At 39.8% G+C, this 14,447-nt stretch overlaps 1 protein-coding gene across 1 annotated transcript in view; it reads left to right on the forward strand.

Moving 5' to 3' along the window:
- The window catches only part of FGF2 (fibroblast growth factor 2), a 36,366-nt gene that overhangs the window by 21,361 nt on the left and 558 nt on the right, over nt 1-14,447 (forward strand). Inside the window, exon 3 of the mRNA XM_026081430.1 lies at nt 7,367-7,470. Coding sequence (XP_025937215.1) covers nt 7,367-7,470 — 104 coding nt within the window. The remainder of the gene's footprint in view (nt 1-7,366; nt 7,471-14,447) is intronic.

A 14,447-nucleotide genomic window follows, 5' to 3' on the forward strand; every position in this document is an offset into this window, starting at 1 on the left:
GCCATTTATCCAGTGAAAGAGGGGCAGCCACGTATGTGTAGCTATAACCTTGTGGCCGCTGCCAGTAAGGACATGAAGGCCCATGCAGGAGTTTGTGCCTGCAGGGAGCTCTGCTGGTTGCAGGGGAGTAACACGTTGTTGCAGTGTTTCGTCCGCGTTTAACATGTCACAGGATCAGGACCTATGCCAAAAAAAATGGACCGCTTGAACCTATTTAACATGTACACCAGGGAGTGGTCTTGAAGAGCTTTGATCTTCTGTAAATTGTTTTGCAACAAAAAGGAAAAAGGCGGTTCAGTCATTCTGCCTTTCAAAGGCTGGTAAGAATCCCTGCACCTGAGCGTCACTGTTGGAAAGAGATGCATCAGAAAATTTCCTGTGTTAATACAAGTAAGCTGGCAAAAAAAAAGCATATTTTTATTGTATGATCTTGTGTGTGTGTGTGTATATGCATATGTATATGCATGCATATGTGTGTATATATACATACAAACATATATACATAGGAGTGTATATGTGTGTGTGTGCATATATACATATGCATATATGCATATATATATATGAGCTCCAGAAGAGCTGTGTTTGTATGGGAGAGGCTGTGTGTGGTAAGAGGCAGGAAAAACTCTCTCACCGGCATTTGGGCACATGTTGCAGTTTGGTTCAACTTCTGTTAGTGTGACAACTTGTACTGGTTTCTGTGGAAGTTCAGGTTTGGCTGTACCTCCTACAGTTCTTCAGCTGAAATATATCAGTAAATATATACACTCAGCACAGCCTCTATGTATTTTGGAGAAAAATGGTCATCTCTATGCTCTTATAAATTATACTTCTGGAATCTATTGTAGTTTCACTCAAACTGCATTCGAAGTGATGTAGTTTTACAGTTAATGGTTGTACCCTTAGGTAAATTTGACTGATTAGATAATCTGCTATATACAGATGTAGAAGGTATTATGAGCAAGAAGACGCGTGACTTTATAACAAGATTTGTACTGGAAGTCCCAAGTATGATGTTACTCTTACAGCTCTGGGGGGCTGTGTATATAGCAGCCTTAATGATAGCTCTGGTGTCAATGTTAGGCAACCTGGTGCTGACCTAGGGCTCCTTTTTCACACACTCCCAGTCACACCCCCTGGAAAACTGTCCCGTCAGAAAAGGAACACAGACAAAATTATCACAGGATCTAATCGTCCTTTATTTTGACTCTGCTGTGGTTCACCTACCTGTTGGCATAGTACTGTGAAAAAGCGTTAAAAAATAATTTCTTTGACAATTTTAAGTTCTCTGTTTTGACCATTGTGTTTAAAAGCAGAGGTTGCCATGGATCCTTGCAGACGAGCTCAAGCTCAGCGAGCTCTCTCAGCTTGGCTGCTATAATAAGATGCAGCAGAACTACTATGCTCTGGAAATGCGATGCACCACCCTCAGTGCAGCTGGAGAGAGGGTTTGGATGTGATCCCCTTGTGGAAAGCATTTTACAGTTCAAGAAGATGACAAACAGATTGTGATTTTTTGTATGGGAACCCTTTTATAAAACTTGAAAGAAACTCATGATAACTGAACGACTAAAAAAAAATCTCTGGACTCATAAATCAGAAATCACTAATTTGTACATTTGCATGTTTTTCCTGTGCTGCACACTTAAGCTTTATACATAACCTGGAGGACGGCAGTGAAACACCCTGAACACATTAACCTCATCTGTGCAGAAGAAAGACCTGCAGCTGTAAGGAGGCTGTGATGATTGCAGCCCTGCTAAACGAAAGGCACGCAGGAAGACCACACAGCAGTGTTCAGGTGGCTTTTGAGGAGTGAACGCGCCACAGCAGCCTGCTCACAGCCATTTGTTTCTGGGATGCAAACAAGTCGTCTTTTCTGACGATCTCCGAAAATCTTATGTGCTGGCAGGCAGATGTCTGAAGTGCAGGAAATGCTCCGCGTGTTGGAATCCCTCCAGCCTGTTCTGTATTGATGCAGACCTTCAGGTCCATGTGCTCTGTGTACGTGGTGCGCACCCGTGAGTGCATGGGATTGATGCAAGAAGAGCTGAGGAGAAAGATTGCTCTTTAACTGTGAGGGCAAGCTGGCAGTAAAAATTATGCAGCATACTTCAGACTGAGATGGGCAGGCACAGAGTGGGTTTACTGTTATTATCATTATTTTTTTAGTGTGATCCAAACTCACCCTGTCTTTTCTGCTGTTGTTTTTTGTTTTTTCCTTTCCTCTGGTCCTTTTCATGCCTCCTTTCTATTCTCTCTCTGTTTCGCTGTTTTGCTGTACCCCTCCAGTGGGCTGGACTCCCAGTCGTGCCCCTGCATCAGCAGCTCCGCGATCCTTTTTCTTGCAGTCAGTGGGGCCGCTGCTTTCTGCAGGAGCAAACTGCAGAGTTGCTCCTTGTGGAGGAGCTTGCGGCACAGCCAGGGCTGCTTTATTCCTGTGTTTCTTATGGCACAGGAGAACTGGAAAATGTGGGTCCAAGGAACACAGACAATGTGAAGGGGTCTTGATGTCACGGCACGGGTGAGCAAGGAGAGATTTGTTCGTCATGTCCTTTCATATATTACTTTTTTTCCCCCCCTGTAATTGGAACGTTTACCTGGCATCAGAAAATCAGAAAATTATTAATGTGTCCTCTTCTAAGGCTATAAATATTAATTGATTGATTTAACTTTGGTTGGAGAATTTGGTCTCTGTGTGGCTTGCTCCCTGTCCCCCTTATGATGGCAAGTCCTTTTTTGCGCTTTATCTGTGCAGCTTGTCAGAGGGCTGTACTGTGGCTTCTTCTGGGCTTAGTGTGTTTTCTCCAGGCAAAATCTTCATTGCAGAATTGTGGACTGAGTTGTTGCATGCATAAATTGTATTTTGATAAATGATTCATTTATTCAGCTACCAGTTTTGTGGTTGTATTGAACACAGGAACAAGGAAAATGCTTAAGAGGTAGTTTCATTTAGGATGGTTTTATAATCCCGTTTTATAGTATCAGAAGTTTATGGCAGTGGAAGGCTTTGAATCCCTCTCCTGAATGAGAAGCCCATCTCCTCTGGACGCCTTGCAGAGGACTGCCAGAATAACTGGGAAAACCTGCCTTTTTTACCCCCAGTCCGTTAACTTGCTGTTCTACAGCAGTCTGTGCTACTTTTTTGGTTTACAAATTTCTTAATTGATTTACTTAAATTTTGTCAAGAGGGGAAGGTCTCCTGCAGTGGCAGCAGATAAATGCAACTTTAGGGTGTGGGGCAATTGCTGTCATGTCCCAAATTTATCTGGTGTCTTTTCTACAAAGTTGTATCCCGCAAGCATCTCTGGCAGAAGTGGCCCCATGAAATGGCAGTTCCCCATACGGGATGGAAACTGTTCCACGAGAGTTAACAGCTAATATATATATTTTTTCCTAATAGTAAAGATAACCAATAATGGCCTAAGCAGAATGTGGGGTACGTGACAAGAATTAGATTATTATGTATTTAATCACAGAATTTACTTTCTTTGGCTTTGACAGTTGTGATTAGCTTGAAAATTTTATAGAGCTGCTAAAGGTGATGCAACGTGCTGCATATAGGCATTACTCTGTAAATCTGTCATCTTTAGATTTTCAGGGCTCTGACAAGGTTGCGTGGGTGCTGAGCAGGGTTTTCATGGACCTGGTTTTGTGGTTAAAGTCTGCTGAAGACAAATGTTATGAATAGATTTAAATGATGGCCGGTGCCTGGACTAATGCGGACTAATGTCTGGACTAATGCAGCCTAAAGGCTGCAAGAGATACAGAGCGGCAGCGTCAGGTGCTAGGTTTCTCTTATGACCCGTTGTACTAAGTTGTATTGAGCTAAACCTAAAATGGTTGCTTCTGGTGGTGATTATGTGGTCAAAATTTATTTGATTAGCAAGGTTGTACTGTGTCTTGGCCTCTCCAGATCAACCTGACACTGTGGAGAACAGTTACCTTGCATTAATGAATCCATAAAATAACGCTGAAACCTGAAAAAGTTAAGATACTATTTTGGCTCTTTTTGTTCATGTATTTTACAAGTTGGAGAGGAAAATCCAGTGAAGCTGATTTTGCTTTGGGGACTTTCAGTACTGCATTTTTTTGTTTTTTTTTCCCAAACTCTGCAGGAAAAGAATATGTATATTTTCAAAAGTAACACTTTTCACTAGCTTCTCTAGACTATGCAAATATTTTTAGAGGCCTTACAAACTTTTTATAAAAGTTTGTTTTTACAGAATCTGAACTTTTGGCCCAATATGAAGTTTTAGGAGTCAGCATGCTTTTCTGTCAAGAGAAAGTCATGAAGCGTAATATGTCCATGCTGTAGTAACTAATACTGCTTTTCAGATATTTCATGCAGCTGTATTTTGTTAAGTGAGCAGTGAGAGCTCTACGCTTGGGCACATCTCAACCGTCCTGCCCATGGCACTTCTCCACCTCCTTGCTTTCCCAGAAGGCAAGGAGTTGTACCAGAGGTTTCTGAAGCTGCTCACAAGTCTGATTTTGGCCTAATAACTAGTTTCAGGGAGACCTGTAATTTGGATACTTGATTCTGGGATGAAATTAAACATTTCACCGATGTGTTTATGATTAAAGAGGTTTCTGTAATCTGGAAGTTGTGGGTTGTTTGTGAATTACGAGAATTGATTTTTTTGTTGTGCAAAATGGCAATAGGCGCATAATTCAGAAGAATTCATTTTGTTTTCTTTAGAGTGCAGCGTGTGCATTAATGCAGCATCATTTTTATGTATAAATTAGTGGATTTAATAAAAACTCCTGTTGATGTCTGTACCTACAGCAAAAATCAGATGAAATAATTTTAATGCTTAAAAAGGGCTTTGCAGCAATTATCCTAAAGATTTCATGTTCTCAGTATTCTCTCTATTGGGGTTTCTTCAGTCCCATCTTTAAAAAAAGCAGAAATAAACCAAGAAGGTATTCATTTGAATTGCAAAAAACTCTTTTCCCCCCAAACAAATAAAAAGCCAAATAAGCAGTAACCTCCCTCTGAATTTCAAGGGACCCTTCCACTAAAAATATATGGTCACTTAAAACTTTAATTTTGGTAAGTTAAAAGGTCATGCTTTTTTTTTTTTAATAATTCATCTTTAAATAGGAAAAACTGATATGCTTCATTGAGGCAAGTAGGTGACTAAAGCTCATATCTGAGATGATGGATACCAGTGTTGCCCATTAGACTTTCCTCTCTAAGCTTTGGTACCAATGTAACTATACAGAACTGGATATGTGCAGATACATGGGTGAAGTAGTGATTACTGTTTCTCATGAACCCTTCAAAGAAAGAAATCAAAAAATACAAAGTCGTGCAGGTCCATGGTTTAATACTTGGAGTGAACAGAGTACATCTGTCAGTTCCTCTAGTTGGGCGTTCAGCATGGTGAGATTTCTGCATAGTGTCACGGGGATTTTCAAATATAAAATGTTCTTTACTAATACTAATTCCCAGAATAATTTCTGGGATGTAAACAGGAGGATGAATAAATTCCAGGCCAGTTCGTTTTTGGAAACACTGATAGTCTCAACACCAGATGAGTCACATCCTTCATTCTGACACCTGATGAACACATAACTGGTACCAGCTTGCGACATCCTGGTTGTTCCTTCTTTAGCTGCTGTAACTCTTTGGCAAAAGCGTGGTCTTTACACCCTGAGAAGGTGAGAAGCAAAACACTGTTTCTCATTTTGGATGCCTGCATTGAAGGGATGATCTTGCTTCCTGTTATGGAAGCACAGTTGCTCTTAAAATCCCTGTTTAGTGGAACTGTGGATGAAAGCACAGTATTGCACAGAAAAACAGTACTTTTCTGGGCTTGCTTCTCATTTTTATTCTTTAAGTAAAAGAGATTGGAAATGCAGGTTTCTCTGGAAGTAACGGCCATCCAGAGCAGAATGGAAAGCTAGAAGTTCAGGGAAATTGAACCTCTTGTGTTCTGCTGTTACCGAAATGGTTGGGCTTGTTTTTTAGCAGAAATCGGATTGAATTGTATTGACCATGCCAGCTAGGCCAATGGGATGGACCTGCAGGAAATTGGTATATTCTTTCCATGAATGATGGGAGGAAGAATCACTTGTCAAGCTGCAAGCAGTCTGAAGTGTCCATTTCACCTGATGTATAGGACTTCAGGATGTTTTTAAATAGTTAAATTTTCAGAGGGAGATGGTCTAAAAATGGTTGAAACAAACTAAGATGTTTTGTGAGGTTTAAGACAGTATGTGCATTGCTTCTCTTTCTTCTTGTTCTCCAGAAAAATGAAGTTCCAATACGGTGTTTAGATCTTATTTGAGCCTCAAATATCTAAGTCATGTAGAAGATACTTGCTTGGTGGACTTTTCTGTGGTATTTGGTATTGTTTCTTGTATTGCAGTATTCCGAGTCCTACATAGCTAGTGGTTGAAAAATCTAAACTTTGAGGTACATTGTCATAGATATTCACATTAAAGCCACGCTGAAATGCAGTGTATATGCGACTTCCTGGTTCAGGTGTTTTAACCACTTAAAGCCTTAACTTAATGCAAACAATCAGGGAAAAAAAAAAGGAAAAAAGCAACCAACTCTTTCGGGTTTAGGTGGAGGCCAGTTTTGGCTTATCCTTATAGCTTGAAACAGGCAGAAATGAAAACTTCTCTGTTTTGATCTAAGCTAGTGGATTTGATTTGTAATTAGAAAAATCAATTCAGACTTTGTGTTGAGATGAGGAATTTCCATGTACTAAATTCACCAACCTACAAGCTGTGGTGTGACCCTGAAGATTTGCAATAAATATGGCAGTTCAGTTTTTAAAACAATTGCTTCAAATACACCCCACTTTCAAGGTCCTAATCTATGTAAACCATGTTGCACTCTTCGGTTGGGAACCGCTAGAACACTAGCGAGATCCCATAATGACACGATCCTAAGCGGTCCTAAGGATCATAGTACAGATTCGTATCTGTAAGTGCTGACAGTTTAACTATATAGAATTGCAAGCATTCAATCCCTGATGCTGCTTCTTAAACATGGAAAAATACTCACTTAAGGAAACTAACTTGAAGAATTCCCACATGCTCTAAACAGTTGACTGTGCTGTGAGTACTCCTGTAAGGAATTTCTTGTTTTTTGTATTGCTTATATGTAAAAGGTACATGCAAAAGTAACTTATGCTTAGTGTTGCCAGTTATACATCTACTGAATTTGTAGTAAGCATTTTCTTTGCTGAGCTATGGGGTCAGAAGACTAGAGGTGGAAAGCTTGCTATCTTTGCTGCGAGCTAAAGCGCAGGCTTTCTCTGGTTTTAGGTTTGAAGCAGTAGGCTTCACTCTGTCAAGTGCTGAAATACTGCAGTGTTTTTGAACATTTACTTTGTCTTTTTGTTCCCAGTCAAACTGCAGCTTCAAGCAGAAGAAAGAGGAGTGGTGTCAATCAAAGGTGTAAGTGCAAATCGCTTTCTTGCTATGAAGGAAGATGGCAGATTGCTGGCATTGGTAAGCAGCATTTTTAATGTGTCTCTATATCTCTGTTGATTAGGTCCTCTGATTCCCCTGTATTTAGTCACCTCTCCTGCTGCAGGAGTTTTTTGACTACTGTATGCTTGTGATTTATCAGGGAAAAAAGAGCTCTGCAACGTTTTTGTCAATGAATTAAACTATGAACTAGGAAAAGATGGAGACGTCTGCCCTCACCTAGAAGCAGCAGAGCAAGCTGCAGAAACTAACGGGAATGGCCCTGTTTGAAAGAGAAAAATCACAGTGATTGTGTATGGAGGGAAATGATAAGAACAAGGGGAGAAAAAAGTTTTTTTTTTTTTTTTTCCAGAGTAGCTTTTTCCTCTTCCACTAATTTTCACATAAAACAGTTGTAAAGACCTGTCTTAAAATAGAAGGTAAAGCCAATTTTTTTGAATTTTATTTGATTTTTATGCTTTAATAGTCTGTATATAGTCCTCTTTGTAGGGAATCAGTTTTTTTGGTCATGTATACCTGCAAACTGGAAAACTGGTAAGAAAAACATTTTGAAAATGTGTTTATAGAACTAAAAAAAATGCAAGTTGAAACTAGTCTAATGAGACTAGTTTTAGTCTAAACTCTGCCTTTTTATTGGTGTCAGCTTCATTTTTAACTGTGTTTTAAAGCTAATATGCTTGGCAGAAGTTAAAGTCTTCTAAGCTAGATTTAAAATTTTTTTAGAGCTGCGCTTGTATTTGTCTTACTTATAAGGTGCAGGCACTGGAAATATCTTGTCCATATTCTCAACTTTCAATGCAGACAAACTTTTAACATTTGTCACCAGTGAAATACCACTGTAGCGCATCCTTCTAGAATTTTAATTCTAAAGTAACCCCGATGCTTCGGTAACTCGAACATTGCCACATTCAGATTCTGTGAAGGTCTTAGCTGACAGCCCTCACAAGGTGGTCATAGTAAAGAAATCAAGTCCTTATTCCAGCTGAGTTGCAGTTAATGAAATTACTCACGTGAAGGGCCACAGAAATTAATTCTGATCCTCCTCATGTCAGTCCCTGCCTGGTCCTAAAGCGACCAAAACACTTGAAAGACTTTGTGAGCAGGGATGCCCGTGTGCTCCTCGGCCATTCAGCACCTTCTCTTGCTCCAGGGGAGCCAGTTCGGTTTGCGCCTGTGAATATCATTACAGAACCTGTATCAAGTTACGGTGTTATTTACTTGGATATTGTGTGACAGCTCAGTTGAAGAAAATGTGACAAGTAGCCCACTGTGCTATTCTTGAATTAAGCGTAGTTGGGAATTTCCTGTGGTTTTGGTGGGCTGACGTTCTGCTTCCTATTCAAATTGCCCTCCTTGCCTTCAGCGGCAGTGTCCCCGAATGGTCAGAACAGGACACTCAGGCATCTCCACCCTCATGCCGTATAGTGGTTTTTGGTTGTGTCCGTTGTGTAGAATATGTTTCTATTGCAGTGATAGGCAGCTCTTTTATCGTTTAGTTCTCGTATGGTGATGTGCTTGGGACAGTATTTGCTGTTAATCTGGAGTTACTCTCTCAACATTTGTTTAAGTTGGGTCATTTTGTGCTTTCTATTGAGCTTATAAAACAAGTTTTTGTTTCTGAAGATGGGTATTACTTCAGTCATGTTTACTGCAAACACCGCTTCCTACAGCTCTTCATTTTTGCTGTTAATAGGTGCTTGTGAAAACTGCCTGGTCTAAGAAGATTTTGTTCTTTAACACAGCCTGTATTTCACGTCTAATGAATACTTTTGCAATTTCATGATTGCCTTCTGAAGCATAAGTGATTTTTTTCCATGAGGATTTCTGTAATACGGCTTCCAGCAGCTTGKGGCCAATTCTGTCTCTACTGTTTTCTGCCTATAAATGCGTTCCTGAAACTGTTCACAATTGCCAGCATTTCTCTTTCATTTTGAGCAGTGTTGTGTTTCAGTGAGAGCTTTGTAAGAGCGTATTTGTGAAATTTTCACAATGAAATGATCTCCTCAGTGCACATGAATTTGTATTTGCTGAAACCTTTGCTTATTTCTATTAAAACATTATGAAACTTTAATTTCTAAACACTTCTTTAGTCCTCAAACCCACTAGTCATTCAAGTACTATTCTGTGCTTTTCCATCAGTAATTTTGAGTAGCACACTTTTCAATTAAGAGAACATTTTAAAGGCAAATATGTTCCTGGAATGAACTATTTTAAAAATTATGAAGCCTTCGTAAATTTCTGTGGTGAAACCACTGGCTATGATCACTTCTCTCCCCCCCCCTCCCCCCCCCAAATCTGGTCACATTCCTGGTCTCCAGTATATCAGCCCAAGCTGATGTTTTTCCTTGGTCAGTTTTACATTTCTGTGCCTTGGCACATTGCAGATTTATCACATAATCACCAGCACGCTGAACTTGAAGTTCTGTTGTTTTGGGATAATGAGATTCTTAATAATAATCTCTTTGGTATTGCACAGCTGCACACTAGCTTAACCATCAATTTACACAGCTTATTCTTTGTCCCAGATATATTTGGCACTTTCAGTATTTCATACTCTGTTATCCGTACTTGCATGTTGCTTCATCATGTGAGCCAGGTTTCTGCTCACAGTGTGAAACAGCCTTTCCATTTTAATACCTAGCAATCAGTTATGTATGTGTAGGCTTGCTGTTGTTACTTAAACACTAACATCTGTTTTGTTTTCTTTTTGATTACTTTTGAGTCATGTGTCAGTTTGCTTTGAACTCTTGTTTTATAAACATATTAACATCTTCAAAAATGCCATTACAAGTAATTATCAAGCCTTCTTTTTCTTCTAGTTAAATGTTTCTGTAATTGCTTTGTTGAGATATTTCTTTGTGGCTTGTTCAGAGTTAGCTTTTGCAAAACCATGTATTGCATAGCCAGTGTACTGCTTCTTACGCTGGTGATCTGCATTGTGCTGCAGTGGATTGCTTTCTCCTCTGGGAAGCTGGATATGGATTTTAATTAAGCAGTTTTGTGTTTTGTGTTTGCTAACAGATTCATTTTTTGTGGGGGAGAGGGAATTTTCACCTGTTCAGTCACTGGAGGAAATGGCAGGTTATCAGTGCAGCCAATCAGAACTTTCTGTTGGAAAATGCTGTTCTGACTAAAAATAGTTTTGCAGAAATGCATCTATTCCATCAGATTTTTAATGGAAAAATTGAAACATTTCATTTTTGATATGGCTACCATATTTCATTTTGACTTTTCAGTTTCATTTAGATAATAATAAAATGGTTTCACCTTATTGGATTAAACATTTTAGACTATTTCATTTTATAAAGAAATTTCTCAGCATTTCCCATGGGAGGAAGAATTGTATTTTTGACCAATCCTTACAATTCACAACAACTAATTTCTCATTAGCTATGATTGGAGAGGTTTCGTCAGACTGAAGGACTTTAAGGGAAATTTCTTTCTTTTGATATTATGGGTTAAAACTGTGATACAAGAATATTTGTGATACTAATCTTCATTTCCTGGCCCTGCCATAGTTATAAAAGGGTAAAAATGATCATATTTCTGAGGTCGTTATCCATCTGCTCTGGTAGGTACTGTTGCAGGTTAACGTTCCAGTTTTGGTTTTTAGTGTGAGCAAATATTACAGAGAACTTCGGTTGCTTTAGAAATTTTAATTCCTAATCTGAGTCAAAAATATCGAAACTTGTTAATTGACATAGTATGTGATATTAAGGCAGATGCAGTTTGCACTGCGGATGAATCAGTGGGTGGCTTTTGGCTGTGCAAATAAGGGAGGAAGAATTTTGTCTCAGGAAGTTGCTGCCTCTTTCAGTCAATTACTGTGTAGTGGGTGAATCACGACCGTGCATTCGGCAGCAGTTACGGGTTTGGCTACTGTAAGCGGTGGCACACAGCAGGCTGCTGTACGAGCTCAGCTGCGACCGGCATTGCTAATGTGCAAAACTCCTGCTTTCAGTGTTTGTTTTCACTTAGTTGCTCAGACTTCTCTTGGACGGAGCTCTTGCTTGGCAGTAGACAAAATATTTACTCGCAAAAGGCCAAGCTCTGCAGGCCGCGTTGGAGCCGCCTGGCAGTGCCCCTGGGAGGGAGCGCTGCTGAGCACGGGGCTGCAGCCCGAGCGCTGGCCGCTTGCTCGGCCTCTTCTGGGGAGCCCGATCGTTCGGGTGCTTCACGACGTGCTGTGCGATCTGTCGCTGCTGGATCACCGCTTCGAATGCAGCCGAGCCCAAGCGTGTTAAAAAGCACTGGCACGCAGCCGATGTGCGAACTTGCCTTTCATCTGTGCTTGGAGTCCTGCAGTGCCCCCCCGCTGTCACCGCTGCTGCACGGGGAGCTGCTTCCTTCCCCGGGGAAGCTGGAGTTGGGCCTAACAACCTGTTTATAAAGACTCTGTTTTCACCAGTTGTAGGTCTGATCTAATTTCCCTGCTGCATGATCAGACCGTGCTTTAATGGGCAGGGTGCATAGAGAAACCAGGTGGCTGCAGGATTCAGTTAGTGCTCTACCAGGTATCGCATCTGTGCCTGGTGCGAGTGTGGCGCGGGTAGTCTTGGGGCTCCTGGAAGTGCCGCCGTTTTGGGTGAGAGGAGAGAGCAAGGTGTTAGTCAGCTGTGATGATTTAAGAATTTGCTTTGCCAGAATTTCCAGTTTGGGCAATTGTACTGAACTTGCCTAAACTCTGAATTAACGTTAATTTTTGTTTTTAAATGCATCTTATACTGTTTCTGTGCCCTCTTAAGGCTGCTATAATCCATTTCAGACTTGGATCATTGTGGCCTGAGATGATGAATGCATCTGTTTTCACATTGCAAGAGTGAAAGGCATTAAAATATGATTTATCTTGAGAAAGACCATTTAAAATATGAATTATGAAAATTGTTAGTTTGATTTCTGCTATGTAAAATGTAAAAACATTAGTGATTTATAGAAATCAGAAATAGGTCACAGATTTTTTGTTAAAAGTTTTCTTAAGAAACCAGAATTCATATCTGAAAAGGGTGGAAATGAAGGAGCTGTGTTTTTATTGCCAAAACTTACATTTGAAGACTTATGTTTGGAGGCAGATCACTATTCCAGACTGCATTTGACTGGCTTAATTGCTTGTAGCAACAGAAACTTGGCATATATAAGAAGTTATTTTTTTCTTGTATATTTTCACATATATTCCACATTTTAGTTCTAGCTGGATACTATACATACTTATGGATATTAACAGAAAATTGTGACAGAGCAGTCTACTTGTTTAGGCATTTCTTCACATTTCCCGTCTCCTCTCCAAGATTTTACATGCTTTTAATGACTAGCTTTTCTCCTCCTCTGGCCTTTGCGTAATTTTTTTTTAGGGTAAATGAGAATGACTGATTTGATGGATTGACAAATGCAGTATGTGAAAAGCAATCCCCCTCTGCCCCCCCCTAAATTACAGCTGGGATAAATTTCAGTTATCTTTTAGAAAACACTTTCTCTTCCTTAAAGTGTAGGTTCTGCAGTCAGGTTTGCAATTGTTGTCATTGTTAGAAAAATGTTAACGATTGCCAGGGGTTTGCTGTTCTGAATATGATGTGGGATAAATGCAGTTAAACATGGATAGGGATCCTCCTCCAGTAGCATGAGATCTTATTTGAAGTTGTTCATATGTCCTCTAATATTTATTGATATGGAGGAACCATGTGAATTTCTTGGTGATGAATTTCAGACAGTGAATAAACTTACCTGTTTTCTCTTGACTGAGAACAGCTATTAATACTGGTTAAATTGAACAGGTTTTAAGTCCCCCAGGCAATAACAGCAATCCAACAGAATTTGTTGGTTAGATTCTGTTTTTAATTGCAGTAGATAATATCTTTCTTAAATGATCTCACTTATATGAATGGGATCATTTGAAAAGTAAGACTGTTTCTCTTCAGTGTGGTCACCCTGAGGGAGCAGAGTTTTCTTCTCTGTGCAGAGATAAGCAGAAGAAGGGATATCACACTGCCTGCCTTACTAGCAGCCTTCCCGTTTCAGGGGTTTGTATGCAGTCCAGTATCTTCCATCTGATGGTAACTTTACGCAGAGTGTAAGTGAAGACATCTACAGTAATTCCTTGTAATACTCTCCCAGCCTGCAACCAGTTACAGCTTTGGGGCCTTCTCAGACAGGCTTCTACATATTTATTAAACCTCAGAGAATTTCTTTTCCATGAACTTGCCCAGAACTCACTTGAATCTATTTAAGCTGTGGGAAACTAACTTCCTATGGTGAGGACTTGCTCAGCTCAATTTTTACCTGTTGTGCGAAGAACCACCTTTTTTATTTGTAGGTGTGAAGACATGTTAACTCAGCCTAGGTGAAATAGTTTGAAGACTTACTTCCAGAAGTGGAATAATTCCACAGATGTACTAAACTGTAAAGCAGACTGGCTTCAAAACAGAAGCAGTGCCGTTCTGAGGAAGATTATTTACCATAGATGGGTGGAGTATATTTGCTTTCTGTGTGGAATATACCTGTTTGCTAGGTCCGATCTTTCCTTAAAATGGTTTAAAAAAATATTAAGTTGCGGGGGGGGGGGGGGGGGGGGGGTGGGGGGGGGGGAAACTTGAACAGAAACAGACTTGCTACTGTTTGTTTTAGAACAGTATAAATAAAGACTTGAATTGGCTTCAGGAAATTTAAACCTTACAATTAGAAAAGAATAGGCAAAGGCTGAAACTATGCCATACTATTTATCTAATTGATGAAATGGTTGGTTTGAAGGCGGCAAGGAAAGCACTCCCTTTTTTATATATCCTGCCTTTTTTTGATTAAATTGTAACTTAGGATAAGATGATAAAACTGGTGAGTATGGAAATCAGGATCTAGCATACTGGGTTCTTCATTTAATTGTTTGACTGCATTTCAGATAGGAACAAAGAATTATGTAGTGAAAACAAACTAGGATCTGCTTGGTCTGTGTTAAAGACAATAAATGAATCATAGCTAAAAACTTTTCTTCTTGTAGGTGCTTTTAACTA

Source organism: Apteryx rowi, unplaced genomic scaffold (genome assembly GCF_003343035.1).
Source record: "Apteryx rowi isolate R43461 unplaced genomic scaffold, aptRow1 scaffold_55, whole genome shotgun sequence".
Lineage (NCBI taxonomy): Eukaryota > Metazoa > Chordata > Aves > Apterygiformes > Apterygidae > Apteryx > Apteryx rowi.